This window comes from Macaca nemestrina, chromosome 12 (genome assembly GCF_043159975.1).
Source record: "Macaca nemestrina isolate mMacNem1 chromosome 12, mMacNem.hap1, whole genome shotgun sequence".
NCBI lineage: Eukaryota > Metazoa > Chordata > Mammalia > Primates > Cercopithecidae > Macaca > Macaca nemestrina.
In genome coordinates this window covers 17,807,068-17,822,521 of record NC_092136.1, presented here as the reverse complement: position 1 = coordinate 17,822,521, position 15,454 = coordinate 17,807,068, and the positions used below count along the sequence as shown (strand labels likewise).

General features: G+C 41.1%; 1 protein-coding gene across 2 annotated transcripts in view; it reads right to left on the bottom strand.

Annotated features, from left to right (window-relative positions):
* The window catches only part of LOC105471702 (nucleoporin 160), a 71,904-nt gene that overhangs the window by 32,662 nt on the left and 23,788 nt on the right, over positions 1 to 15,454 (bottom strand). For both annotated transcript variants that reach the window (XM_011724462.2, XM_071074630.1), the window contains 10 exons: positions 11,414 to 11,491; positions 11,052 to 11,149; positions 8,728 to 8,812; positions 7,404 to 7,472; positions 5,328 to 5,411; positions 4,865 to 5,035; positions 3,003 to 3,102; positions 2,572 to 2,737; positions 1,990 to 2,117; positions 1,752 to 1,912 (listed from right to left, as the gene is read on the bottom strand). In XM_011724462.2, coding sequence (XP_011722764.1) covers positions 1,752 to 1,912; positions 1,990 to 2,117; positions 2,572 to 2,737; positions 3,003 to 3,102; positions 4,865 to 5,035; positions 5,328 to 5,411; positions 7,404 to 7,472; positions 8,728 to 8,812; positions 11,052 to 11,149; positions 11,414 to 11,491 — 1,140 coding nt within the window. The remainder of the gene's footprint in view (positions 1 to 1,751; positions 1,913 to 1,989; positions 2,118 to 2,571; positions 2,738 to 3,002; positions 3,103 to 4,864; positions 5,036 to 5,327; positions 5,412 to 7,403; positions 7,473 to 8,727; positions 8,813 to 11,051; positions 11,150 to 11,413; positions 11,492 to 15,454) is intronic.

The following is a 15,454-nucleotide window of genomic DNA, read 5'->3' as shown; positions in this document are numbered from 1 at the left end:
CTCTGTCATGTAGGCAGAAGTGCAGTGGGGCAATCACAGCTCACTACAGCTTCAACCTCCCGAGCTCAGGTAATTCTCCCATCTCAGCCTCTCAAGTAGTGAGGACTACAGGCTTGCTGCACCATGCCCGGCTAATTTTTGTATTTTTTGTAGAGATGAGGGTTTGCCCAGGCTAGTCTCAAACTCCTAGACTCACACAACCAGCCCACTTCGGCCTCCCAAAGTGCTGGGATTACAGGCACTACATCTGGCCTTTTTCTTACTCTTGCTTGAAATTCTACCATAAGCAATGTATCTAGGTTAATAAGTTCTTTCTTTTATTTGGAGACAGAGTCTCGCTCTGTCACCCAAGCTGGAGTGCAGTGGTGCAATCTCGCCTCACTGCAAACTCTGCCTCTTGCGTTCAAGTAATTCTCATGCCTTAGCCTCCTAAATGGCTGGGATTACAGGAGTGTGCCACTAGACCCTGTTAACTTTTTTGTTTTAATAGAGATGGAGTTTGCCATGTTGGCCAGGCTGGTCTTGAACTCCTGGCCTCGAGTGATCTGCCCACCTTAGCCTCCCAAAGTGCTAGGATTACAGGTGTCAGCCACTGTGCCTGGCCTGAATTAATACATTCTGACTTAAAATGTATAAATGTACTTATGAATTGGTTTAACTAGACTGCTTCCTTGATAGGCTCAAATGATATTACTGACTTAGAAAAAAAATAGGACGTCTGACTGTGGGCAGAAAAATAATTTCTTAGCATGGGACATTCAGTAGGGTGGGTGATTAGGACTATATATTAGTAACAAGAGTCTGGTGGTCTAAGAAGAACAGAATGAAAAAGAAAGCACAGAATGGAGTTAGGAGGACCACAAAGATAAACTTGCATCTCAAAACTGTGTTTAGGGTAAGCCTTGCACTGTAGAGAGTTCTTAGGCCAGGTGAGGTGGCTCACGCCTGTAATCCCAGCACTTTGGGAGGCCGAGGTGGGTGGATCACCTGAGGTCAGGAGTTCAAGACCAGCCTGGCCAAAATGGCAAAACCCCGTTTCTACTAAAAATACAAAAATTAGCCGGGTGCAGTGGCACACACCTGTAATCCCAGCTACTCAGGAAGCTGAGGCAGGAGAATTGCTTGAGCTGAGATAAGGCCACCGCACTCCAGCCTGGGCGACAAAGAAAGACTGTCTCAAAAAAAAAAAAAAAGAGAGAGAGGGAAAAAAAAGTTTTCTTTTTCTTCCTCCATTCTAAAGATTACTCTTACCACATTCATAGTTACTAATAAAACTACATTTTGGGAGAGCCAACCTGGGATAATTTTCCACTACTACACATACAAAGGTTAAGAGTAAAGCAATCTGCTTCATATATGTTTCTTTTAATCAACTCTTAAGTTCCAGGGTACACATGCAGGATGTGCAGGTTTGTCACGTAGGTAAACGTGTGCCATGATGGCTTGCTGCACATCAACCCATCACCTAAGTATTAGGCCCAGGATCCATCAGCTATTCTTTCTGATGTTCTCCCTCCCCACAATCCCCTCCATACATGCTCTTAATCTATAATCTCACAAGGATTACAATGCTTATTCATTCTTAATTCAAAAATATTGATAGAGCACCTCGTAAGGCCAAGCTTGGGGGACTAAAGCAGTAAACCAAGACAAAAGTATCTGTGCTAGTAGGGCTGACATTTTGCTCCTAAGTGCTTGTAGGCTTATACCAGATTTTAGATTTTACAAGTTTTCCCTCAAGCAGTACTTACGGCATCTCCAAGCCTCATTAACAGCTGCTGTAAGATCAAAAGATCTCGGCAGATCAGGAAACGAGTACTGGCGATTTTATGCACACCTCTGCACACAATATACCCTGCTGTGCTACTACCATAGAGCTGGGAAAGATTCATTCTAATATTCAAAGGCTGAGCTGTAAAAAGAAGAAAAGTGGAGTTGAATGCATCATTGTTTTAATCAAAGAGGCACATTTGCTGTTCTGTCATTTACCTGGATTGAATCCCTTTTCCATTTCCACTTCTGTTTCATAATCCATTTCCCGTATAAGGAGTCCAATTGCATGGATTGGGTTCCTAATCTCTTGCAGTTTACTACAAATATCCTCCATTACATTTTCTCTATAAGGACAATTACAAAACTCTTATTACTACCGAGAATACGTAAGACAAGTTCTATATGTCCTATAAGCTAAATACATTATGAAACAAGAGAACCAGATAAAGGAATGAAGATAATCACTCTGGCATACAAGATACAGTCCCTATACATAGCAAATTTCCTCTCAGTTTTTCATGAACAACACACAAAACAAATGTGAGAAGAATATTTTTGTTTTTTAGAATTTTTAGCTCAGTTAATTGTTAAAGCATATTTTACAAGTCTATTTCCAGACTTCAAGTCATGTGTTAAATTTTCTGTTAAAAGTAGAAATATGTATTTAGAATCATGGCACATCAGTTTGACTTTAAGCTACTACTTTGTACACTCTGGAACATACATTAAAATCCCAACTTCGCAGCTAAAAATGCTGAATTTCCATTAGGAAATGCACTTTACCCTAATTCTCCTTACACATCAATAGTGATCAAATCTTCCAGAATCTGCTCTGCAGCCTTTTCCGGAGACTGTAGGTTATAACAACTCATTTCCATAATAACTGACATATCCATAGTTACTGACTCTCCAATCAGCCGGAGGCATTTTATAAGACATATGACATCCCGAGCGATATCCACATCTACAAATAAGAGAAAGTTAATTTATGTCTTAAGCCAATGACTATCTATTGATTGCTACTACATTAAATTGTTAATAATTAAATGACAAGATATCTATCTGAGGTCTCAGAGATGCTTTGGTCCTTAAGTGTTCATTAAAATATTTGTGGTGTGGTAAAGTGACCAAGACAGGTGTGGCAATCAATATTTTTTGTATCCATGTGAAACGAAGCATAGGGTTTATGTAGGAAGGGGATTAAATATGGACATAACAATTACTATTACCATCAGATATGGTTGTCTCATCTTCTGTCAAAAGGTTCTCATAAGGCAGGAGATATAAATGATCCACTAAGGAGGAGGGAATAAGGAAAGACAGGTACCCCTGGGAAAACAAATTTTCCAGTTACATTTTTTTCAGTAAAAGTTTAAAGGTATAAAATAATTGAGATGTGCATCTTATCACGAGGAAACACGAGACAAACCCAAGTTGCAATACACTCTATAAAACAATAGGTGTAGTCTTGGCAGGGCACAGTGGCTCACACCTGTGATCCCAGCAGTTTGGGAGGCTGAGGTAGGAGGATCACTTGACCCCAGGAGTTCAAGACCAGCCTGGATATCATGATGAAACCCCATCTCTTAAAAAAAAAAAAAAAAAAAAATTAGCCAAGTGTGGTGGCAGGTAGCTTTAGTTCTAGCTACTAGGGAAGCTGAGGTGGGAGGATCACTTGAGCCTGGGAGGTTGAGGCTGCAGTGAGCCTTAAGAGTGCCACTGTACTCCAGCCTGGGTGACACAGCGAGATCCTGCCTCAAAAAAAACAAAAACAAAAAAACCCCAAAAAACAAAAAACAAGCATAGTCTTCAAATAATGTCATTCTCATGAAAGACAAACGCAGATAACAGTTTGAGGGTAAGTAAAAGAGACACAGTAACTAAATATATATATTAAATTGGATCCTGGGCTTTTGGAGGCCAAGACGGGCGGATCACCTGAGGCCAGGAGTTTGAGACCAGCCTGGCCAACATGGCGAAACTCCATCTCCACTAAAAATACAAAATTAGTCAGGCGTGGTGGCGCATGCCTGTAATCCCAGATACTCTGGAGGCTAGGCAGGAGAATCGCCTGAACTCAGGAGGCGGAGGTTGCAGTAAGCAGAGATTGCACCACTGGACTCTAGTCTGGGAGACAGAGAAGACTCCTCTCAAAAACAAAAAAAAAATTGGATTCTGGATTAGGAAAAAAAATTATGGGCACAATTGGCAAAATCTGAATATAAACTATATATATATTATATTTGGCAAAATTTGAATATAAACTGTATAATATTATGTCAATATCAAATAATCTGATTTTTAAATTGGGCTGTGGTTATTTAATATCCGTGTTCTTAGATACATGCTGAAATATTTAAGGATATTTAAGGATAAAGGAGCGTGATATCTACAACTAACTTTTCAGCAGTTCAGGAAAAACTATGTTTAGAGAAAGAAGAAAAGCAAATGGAAGTTAACAAATGATGAATCCAGGTGAAGTGCATACAGGAATTCTTTGTGTTACTCTTGCAACTCCTACCTTAAGTTGGAAATTACTTCAATACAAAAAGTAAACAGGCCAGGTGTGGTGGCTCACACCTGTAATCCCAACACTTTGGGAGGCCGAGGCAGGTGAATCACCTAAGGTCAGGAGTTCAAGACCAGCCTGACCAATATGGTGAAACCTCGTCTCTACTAAAAATACAAAAATTAGTTGGGCATGATGGCATGCACCTGTAGTCCCAGCTACTCAGGAGGCTGAGACAGGAGAAGTGTTTGAACCCCGGATGCAGAGGTTGCAGTGAGCTGAGATCATGCCACTGCACTCCAGCCTGGGTGACACAGCAAGACTCCAACTCAAAAAAAAAAAAGAAAATAAATACAATAAAATACAAAAAAAGTACAGATAATAACACAGAAAACTATTTAAATGAATGAATCACAATTTTAGGGGAAAAAATACAAATGCAAAGTCGTAAAGGCTAACCGCAACATTCGGCAGACTAACACTGGGCAAGACCCACTGAACTTTTTGTTTTCTGAAGGCATTTTATTATAACAGCCACTGAACTGTCTCAAGAAGGTCTTCTCCATGCTTCAGTTCGCTTACTTTTTTCAGCAGGCACACCATGTTTGTGTGTGGATTCAAATGTAGGGCAAGAGGATGAGAGAGGGCTTCTTGATACTGAAGACAACAGGCATAGAACTTGCACCAGAATTCTTGTTGTAAATTTCGAAACTCCTCCTGGGAGAATTCATACTCTGTTACACTTCCTTGAAGCTGGCAAAGAAGAAATGAAAGAAATTAAACTTTTGATGCCATTTAGGATCTTTGTCCACAAAAAGTGTAATTGTCCAATATCATTATACTAAACTACAGCCAAATGAATATTCCTTACGTATAAAAGGCCATAGAATACGCAAATGCATATCTGATTCTCTAGTTAAAAGGTTTAAAACATTTGTACTTCCAACGAACAAGGTCAAGTGAAGAATTCCAATAATTCCTCAGTGCCAATCTGCTCTATATCAAGATGGAAGGAATTCTTACTCTTTCTCTACCCAAACCTCACCTCATTTTCAACAGCTAAAGTAACTTCCTTCTTCAGTTCACTCCAGGAAAGATCCAAATTCCTCTCAGTTCCTCGGCAGAAAATCTAACATTAAAAGACATTTTAGACTTCTATATAATAGCCAAAACTGAATGAAAAATATTTCAGTTTAGAAGACATGGAGGCAATGTAAAACTATATAATAGAGATCTGGCATACGTGGAACACACATCACCTGAGAGAAAGTTAAGAAACTGGGCGTATTTAGTCTGGAGAAAGATGACCTGGAAAGATTCTTAAAATACCTGAAGGGTTGATTTATAGAAGAGAGGCTTCCTTTTCAATGATACACTTTGGGAATAATAACTCCCACAAGAGGTAGTGAGACAGTGGTCAGTGGAGGTAGAGACAATTAAAGGCTGAATTAACTATCACAAAAGCCTCAGAAGGCATTTCTGTTTTATGTGGGAGGTCAGACTAGAAGATTCTAATATAACTTTCAATTATATGAGTTATTGTATTTTAAATCCATCCATGAAGCTAAGTAGTAATTTAAAGAAGCCTATGCAGGCTGGGTGCAGTGGCTCATGCCTGTCATCCCAGACCTTTGGGAGGCCAAGGCGGGTGGATCATCTGAGGCCAGGAGTTTGAGACAAGCCTGGCCAATATGACGAAACCTTGTATCTACTAAAAACTACAAAAATTAGTGGGGTGTGGTGGCATGTGTCTGTAGTCCCAGCTACTCGAGAGGCTGAGGCAGGAAAATCACTTGAACCCAGGAGGTGGAGGTTGCAGTGAACCAAGATCGTGCCACTATACTCCAGCCTGGGCAACAGAGCAAGACTCTGCCTCAAAGAAAAAAAAAAAAAGTCTATATAACTTTTTTGTTGTTTTAAAAGAGATGGGAATCTTGCCATGTTACCCAGGCTGGTCTTGAACTCCTGAGCTCAAGCAAATCACCCCCTTGGCCTTCCAAAGTGCTGAGATTACAGGTATGAGCCACTGCATCTGGCCAGAAGCCTGCGTAACCTTAAAAAACCCTTTCTGTTTTTTTTTTTTCTTAAAGACAGGGTCTCACTCTGTTTCCCAGGCTGGAATGCAGTGGCATGATCAAGGCTCACCGTACCCTCTACTTCCTGGGCTAAAGCTGTCCTCCAACCTAGGGCTCCTGAGTAGCTGGGACCACTGGTGCATACCACCTGGCTATTTTTCTTTTTTTTTTCAGAGATGGGGTCTCCCTCTGTTGCCCAGGCTGCTCTCAAACTCCTGGGCTCAAGTGATCTTTCTGCTTCAGTCTCCCAAGGTTTTGGGATTATAGGTGTGAGTCACCACTGTTGGCCAAAGAATCTTTTTGTAAAGCACTGGGCTTCTCTTATACTATGAATTTGAAGCTAAAAGCCTTTATCTTTTTTTTTTTTTGAGACGGAGTCTCACTCTGCCACCAGGCTGGAGTGTAGTGGTGCAATCTCGGCTCACTGCAACCTCTGCCTCCTGGGTTCAAGAGATTCTCCTGCTTCAGCCTCCTGAGTAGCTGGGACTACAGGCACGCGCCACCACGCCCGGCTAATTTTTGTATTTTTAGTAGAGATGGGGTTTCACCATGTTAGCCAGGATGGTCTTGATCTCTTGACCTCGTGATCCACCTGCCTCGGCCTCCCAAAGTGCTGGGATTACAGGCGTGAGCCACCACGCCCGGCCAAGAGTTTCTTGAATTTGAACCAAGTCAGACCTTCACTGTCCTAATAAAAAGGTTAGAACAGTATAACCAAAACTAAACAAAAAAGCACTTTAAGTATGCAGTGTAGTATGGTATCTTTTTACAATACTGTAGGTAGAGGTTTCTCTTTTTAACTCCAGCATGTGTCATGCTGGGATTATTGGGAAAGTGGTCCCCCACTGACCTCTCCACCAGGAATATTATATTTAATGGAAAGAACATTAAGAAAATTATAAAAGTATTTACAAACACACATATGTAGAAATACAGAAGTACACTCAGTGTTTAACATGCAAAAACTTAGTAGTAATTATTAATTATATAATACATAATAAAATAAGAAATAGTCTTAAATAAACAGTAAATATGTTTTTACTGACCTGTAAAGCCTTACATAAAGCTTCATTTGTGAATTGTCCTGGTGTAAAAAGACTTTGCAGATACATCTCCTGTTAGAACATTAAAACAAAAGTTACTATCGTCCTAAACAAAATGTGGAAGTCACCACATAACACCAAATTCACGCATAACACCAAAGTTTGAGTTTCTACTATATGAACATTGCCATTTTGCCCTTCTATATGTGGGCAATAACAGTAATGCAGTTCCATGTTTTCACCCTGAAAGTGAAGACTGCAATGTCTTTGAGTCAACTAGAGGTACTGTACTTAAAATGGTGTGTTCCTCACAGAGAGCTTCATTGGGTTTCAGCAGAAAACAAGCTTTGTCAAATGCCAATCTTAAATAGAAGAAGCAAATCTAGTTTATTGGTGATATACATTGGTAAGAGAACAAGTAAATGAAGCTGGTTTCTACACCATCTATAGTATTCATTTTATGACTCACATGTAAAAGAAATGGAACCAGTAATAATAGGTATTATATGCAAACAAAACAAACAGCAATAAACTCTCACAAGTAGGGAAATGAAGTAGAGAGAACATGGAAAAATCTCATACTGCCTAATGATTTTGACCAACTCTCCTAAACTAGATTTGCCCCCAAGTAGTAATTCTCACTAACAGTCATTCAAGTTTCCTTCCTTCTACTGAGCTTTTGATAGATGATAAAATGACCGAAATGAAGGAGAAAAACAAGAATTTTAGTAATCAGCATATAAAGCCAAGTGCCAGTAGTTAACTGGAACAATAAATAACTACCACCAACAAATTCTTGGGATTAAAAATGTAGTAAATGAAAATTCAATTTAAGATTTTTAAAGTATGGTTTTTACTCCTGCAAATAGTCATTGTTTCAGATCCCAAGCCCATAATCTTTAACATCATTTTAACACTAAGGCATCAACTGGAAACTTTTTTATTTATCCTGAGGGTGTCCCTTAAACATGTGGAGATTTGGCCGGGCACAGTGGCTCACGCCTGTAATCCCAGCACTTTGGGAGGCTGAGGTGGGCGGATCACCTGAGGTCAGGAGTTCGAGACCAGCCTGGCCAACATGGTGAAACCCCGTCTCTACAAAAGTACAAAAATTAGCTGCGTGTGGTGGTGCGTGACTGTAGTCCCAGCTACTCGGGAGGCTGAGGCACAATTGCTTGAACCTGGGAGGTGGAGGTTGCAGTGAGCCAAGATCATGCCACTGTACTCCAGCCTGGGCCACAGAGTGAGATTCTGTCTCAAAACAAACAAACAAACAAACAGATCAAGGTAAATCATTCCCTTATATAACATTTGAGCATTTACTTACTCTGGGGTCTTGATCATCTCTGATGACAATCTCTTCCTCTGGCAGAGGCTGCATAAAAACTGGATTCCACTGACCCGCAACATTACTAGAGACAAAAAAGTCCACCAGTTTATATAGAAATGATCACTAAAAATGAAAGGCATGCTGTTGGCAGTATCTGGGCAGGGAGGAACCCATCACGGAACCCCTGCAATGACTGCTTGATTCTATTAAAAACTTTTTTTTTTTTAAATAAGAAAGAAACATTTTTAGCAGAGCCTAGCTTTTATACAAGTTTTCTTACCAAGTTTTAATAAGTACCTTCCTAAAATTGACTCATTGTTTCAGATGCCAAGCCTATAATCTTTAATGTCATTTTAACACTAAGACATCAAATACAAAGACTAGTTAACTTTTATTCTGCATTTACTATTTGCTAGATATTACGCTAGATCCAGTTTTAGACATTATTCATGTATGCCTTACAATTCTTTCAAGGATATAGTACTCCCATTTCACAGATGTAGAGAGTGAGGCTGAGGGTTTATCACAGTTGATAAGTTGCACAACTAGGATTCCAACCCTGCTCCAACTCTGCAGCCTGTGCTTTCTGACTACTTTGCTCAAACGCCATCTATAAGGAGTACTTTTTTATCTTCTGAGGTATGGCTTGAGGTCAACCTGGCGGGGGGCAATCATTCCCAGAATTCTACCTTAGGCTCTAGGGTTATCAGGGACCCAGAGGGTTCAATTAGTTCAGTGGTCCTCAAGCTCTGTCCCAAGGGATCCTCTACAGGTGTTTCAGGGGTTAGACAAGTGCTTGCTTCAAAGGGTTTTTTATTTTTTGCCAGTCAAATTTAGCAGTGGAGGCCTGTATACCAACTTTAGTGACACTAACGTAAAGTTCTGACAATCCATTATCATGGGACCAGCCAAAAATTGTTTTGTGAAATGTATTTTTAACTACCTAAAGTTTGCAAACTAATATCATGTACATTAAAAAATATTAGATACCAAATATATCTAATATTAGATATAATCAACATTAAATTGTGTTATAATTTCATACACATAAAAAAAAAAGTACACATTCATAGCTCACTGAAGCCTGAACTCTGAGGCTCAAGTAATCCTCCTGCCTCAGTCTAAGGTGCAACGTGCCACCACACCTGGCTAGTTTATTTATTTTTATTTATTCATTTATTTTTGAGATGGAGTCTTGCTTTGTTGCCCAGGCTGGAGTGAATGGCACGACCTTGGCTCTCTGCAACCTCCGTCTCCTGGGTTCAAGAGATTCTCCTCCCTCAGCCTCCTGAATAGCTGGGATTATAGGCACATGCCACCATGCCCGGCTAATTTTTGTATTTTTAGTAGAGACGGGGTTTCATCATGTTGGCCAGGCTGGTCTCAAACTTCCAACCTCGTGATCTGCCCACTTCGGCCTTCCAAAGTGCTGGGATTACAGGGATGATCCACCGCACCCAGCCGCTATTTTTTATAGAGACATGGTCTTGCTATGTTGCCCGGACAGGTCTTGAACCGTGGTCTCAGGCAATCCTCCCACCTTAGCCTGACAAAATGCTTGGATTACAGGTATGAGCTGCTGTGCCCGGCCCTGTTTTAAAGTGCAGTGAAAAGCACTGCACTTGTCCAATCTATTTCTCATCTCATGATGAGAAAATTGAAAACACAAAGGCTATAGTGTCCTAATGTAGCTGCAGGAATCAGGAATAGTCTTTGCTTAGAAACAAAGAAAACTCCCAGATTAGAGGTATTTTGGATATGTGCTATCTCTCCCAAGAAATATGGCATTTTATCTTAGTCCAACCCCAAAAAATCTCATTTTGTCCTAAAACAAAAATGTAAAAAACAACACAAAATGCACAAGAGGTATTTCAGGAAGACAGTAACAAGAGGAAAACCCAGGGCTGAATTATTCAAATGAAAACCCTTGACTTCATTCTACATAAAAAGCTCTCATCTTTTTTTTTTTGAGACAGTCTTACTCTGTCGCCCAGGCTGCAGTACAGTGGAGCGATGTTGGCTCACTGCAATCTCTGCCTCCTGGGTTCAAGCAATTCTCATGCCACAGCCTCGCCTCCCGAGTAGCTGGGATTACAGGCACCTGCCACCACGCCCAACTAATTTTTTGTGTTTTTAGTAGAGACGGGGCTTCACCATGTTGCCCAGCCTGGTCTTGAACTCCTGAGCTTAACTGATTTGCCTGCCTCGGCCTCTCAAAGTGTTAGGATTACAGGCATGAGACACCGTGCCCGGCTTCTCTTGTCTTCTTAGCATGAAATTGCTTGGGGTGAGGTAGAATGACAGAATTAAGTGACCCATACTGTTCAAAGTTGATGTATTTCACAACTGTTTGGTTCTCAGCATCATGCCACAGGGCCCAGATATCCGTGGAAGTTAAGGCAAAGTCAATCAGTGTCTCCTAGGAGGAAATGTGGGAAAAAAGGGATAAAATAAGAAAGAAAGTAGTAGTTCATGGTGACTTACTTTTTCATCTGCAGGAGAGGTAAATGCATGAAAACCAAACATGGTACCACATGAATTTGGTAAAGTCTAAATGAAATTTTGTTTCATACATCATGAAATTATTCCATTTTAAGACTACAATCTCATTACACCATAACAGAGTTAGCCAATACTTCTTTTTCTTGTACTTATGTGATATGCAAAGGATGAATCAACCTACCTGAGAAGTGAACAGTGAAGAAATGTGATCTAGACTATAACGGTTACTCTCAGTGCTCACCAACTGGAAAACGCAGAACTGTTAAAACACAAGATAATCATTTATTACCTGAAATAATCAACATGTTACTTTTCGAAGCAAGGGCTATTAGCATTCAGAAACCTTTAAAAAAAATTTTTTTTTTTTTTTTTTTTGAGACGGAGTCTCGCTCTGTCGCCCAGGCTGGAGTGCAGTGGCCAGATCTCAGCTCACTGCAAGCTCCGCCTCCCGGGTTTACGCCATTCTCCTGCCTCAGCCTCCCGAGTAGCTGGGACTACAGGTGCCCGCCACCTCGCCCGGCTAGTTTTTTGTATTTTTTTTTTAGTAGAGACGAGGTTTCACCGTGTTAACCAGGATGGTCTCGATCTTCTGACCTCGTGATCCGCCCGTCTCGGCCTCCCAAAGTGCTGGGATTACAGGCTTGAGCCACCGCGCCTGGCCCTTTTTTTTTAAATGGAGTCTTGCTCTGTACCACAGGCTGGAGTACAATGGCATGATCTTGGCTCACTGCAACCTCCACCTCCCAGGTTCAAGCTATTCTCCTGCCTCAGCCTCCCGAATAGCTGGGATTACAGGTGCACACCACCATGAACGGCTAATTTTTATATTGTTAGTAGAGACGGGGTTTCACCGTGTTGGCCAGGCTGGTCTCAAACTCCTGACCTCAAGTGATCCACCCGCCTCGGCCTCCCAAAGTGTTGAGATTACAGGTGTGAGCCATGCAGCCTAATTTTTGTATTTTTAGTAGAAGACAGGGTTTTATCATGTTGGCCAGGTTGGTCTCGAACTCCAGACCTCAGGTGATCTGCCCACCCTGGCCTCCTAAAGTGCTAGGATTACAGGCATGAGCCACTAAGCCCAGCCTAAAGTAACTGTTTTTATAAAGAAAATTTACTGTAAATTGTTAAGAGTGATGATGACCCTTTACTTATATGCAGCTGTTCACAAAGAAGTATTAAAGAAAAAAAAGTAGCAAAATTCCCTTTTGAGAAAAATAGTGTATGAATTATGAAAAAAAATATGTAGTGCTTATATCCATTCTAGCCTGAACCTGTGTTTTACAACCTACAAATCTCAATCCATTCATGGGACATGAAATCAATTTAGCAGGTCTCAAACAGCATTAAACAGACAAACAAACAAACAAACAAAAACCCAACAGTCCAGGCTGGTCTTAAATTCCTGAACTCAAATGATCTTCCTGCATCAGCCCCCTGAGTAGCTGGAACTATACATGTGCACCATCAGGCCCAGCTGAAGATGAGTTCTTGTGAAGAAAAAAGAAATAAAATACTACCAGTTCACTATAATCTGAATAGGCTAGCAGTGTTACATAGCTGTCAAAAAAGTTATTCTGATTTTAGGCTTCAATGAAGAATCATAATACTCAAAACAAAGGAAGTAATAGCTCTGCTCAATTTGACACACTCCTGAACTACTACATTCATTCCAGATCTGACCTTTAGAGCAGTGGTTCTCAAAATGTGGTCCACAGATTCCTAAAGGTCCCTGAGACCATTTCAGGGGGTCAGTGAGGTAAAAACCCTTTCCTTTTTTTTTTTTTGAAACGGAGTCTGGCTCTGTCGCCCAGGCTGGAGTGCAGTGGCACAATCTCGGCTCACTGCAAGCTCCGCCTCCCGGGTTCATGCCATTCTCCTGCCTCAGCCTCCCGAGCAGCTGAGACTACAGGTGCCCGCCACGGCGCCCGGCTAATGTTTTATATTTTTTAGTAGAGACGGGGTTTCACCGTGTTAGCCAGGATGGTCTCGATCTCCTGACCTCATGATCCGCCCGCCTCGGCCTCCCAAAGTGCTGGGATTACAGGCGTGAGCCACTGTGCCCGGCCCTTTTTTTTTTTTTTTTTTAAGACTGTCATTTAGGCTGGAGTGCTATGGCACAATCTCCACTCAGTGCAACATCTGCCTCCTGGGTTCAAGCAATTCTCCTGCATCAGTCTCCTGAGTAGCTGGGATTAATGATGCCCACCACCATGCTTGGCTAATTTTTGTATTTTTAGTACAGTCGGGGTTTCACCATGTTGGCCAGGCTGGTCTCAAAACTCCTGACCTCCGGTGATCTGCCCTCCTTGGACTCCCAAAGTGCTGGGATTACAGGTGTGAGCCACTGCACCCGGCCCCAAATCCTTTGCATAATACTACATCATTTGCCTTTTCACTTTGTTGATATTTGCATCAATGATGCAAAACCAATGGCAGGTAAAATTACTGGTGTCTTAACATAAATCAAGGCAGTGGGACCAAACTGAACACCCTTTCAAGAGAAAAACACTCAAGAAACAAGGAGTAAAGGGGAAGCTCCTCAACATGACATAAAGGGCACTTATTAAAAATTCAGGCTGGGCACTGTGGTTCACACCTGTAATCCCAGCACGTTGGGAGGCTGAGGTGGGTGGATTCCTTGAGCTCAGGAGTTTGAGACCAGGCAACACGGTGAAACCCTGTCTCTATCAAAAATACAAAAAAATTAAACATGCATGGTGGCACATGCCTGTGGTCCCAGCTACTTGGGAGGCTGAGGTAGGAGGATTGCTTGAGCCTGAGAGGTGGAGGTTGCAGTGAGCTGAGATTGCGCCACTGCACTCCAACTTGGGTGACAGTGAGACACTGTCTCAAAAAAAAATTCACAGATTACTGTTGCATCACGATGAAAAAAAGAAAAATTACCAGCTAACATTATACTTAATGATGAAACACTGATAACTTCTCCCTTAGCAATAAAAATCAGGAATGAGGTAAAGATGCACAGCATGGCCAACATGGTGAAACTTCGTCTCTACCAAAAAACAATACACAAATTAGCTGAGCATGGTGGCACACGCCCGTAGTACCAGCAACTCTACTCAGAAGGCTGAGGTGGGAGAATCGTTTGAACCAGGAGGTTGCAATGAGCTGAGAGTGCACCACTGTGCTCCAGCCTGAGTGACAGAGTGAAACTCTGTTTCAGAAAAAACAAAAAAAGACGTAGGTTCTTGCCACTTCTATTCAACACTGTACTGGAGGATCTAGCCAAGACAATTGCCACCCACCTCCATCCAAAAAAATTTTTTAAAACCCCAGAAAACGCATCTAGATTAGAAAGGAAGTAATAAAACTAACTTTTTTGTGAGACAGGGTTCTGCTCTGTTGCCCAGGTTGAAATGCAGTGAGGCAATCAGGAACACTGCAGCCTCAACCTTCCAGGCTCAAGTGATCCTCCCATCTCAGCCCCTCAAGTAGCTGGGACTATAGGAACGAGTTACTACGCTCAGCTAATTTTTGCTATTTTGTAGAGACAGGGTTTCGCCATGTTGCCCAGGCTGGTCTGGAACTCCTGAGCTCAAACAATCCGCCCACCTTGGCCTCCCAAAATGCTGGGATTACAGGTGTGAGCCATTGTAATCAAAAGTTTAGTTGCAAATGACATTATCTTGTATAAAGAAAATCCTAAGGAATCCACTATAAAATCTATCAGAACTAATAAATGAGTTCAGCAAGTTTGCAAGATACAATTATGAATATACAAAAATCAACTGTATTTCTATAAACTTCCAGTGAGCACTCTGAAAATGAAATTAAGAAAATAATTTCATTTATAATAGTATCAAGAAAATTTCATTTACAATAGCATCAAAAATAATCAAATATTTAAGACGAAACTGAACAAAAGCATAAAACTTATATTCTGAAAACTAAAGCATCCCATGTTCATGGATCAGAAGACTTAATATTGCTAAGATGGCAATATTTTATAATATCATCTATAGAGGCAACACAATTTTTATCAGAATCTCAGCTGACTCCTTTGTAGAAACTGACAAGCTGATTCTAAAACTCATATGGAATTAAATGGGACCCAGAATAGACAAAACAATCTTGAAAAAGAAGGACAAAGTAAGAGGGCTCATACTTTCTGGTGTCAAAATTTCCTACAAAGCAAGAGTAATCAAGACAGTGTGGTACCGGCACAAGGTCAGATATATAGATCAATGGAACAGAATTAAGA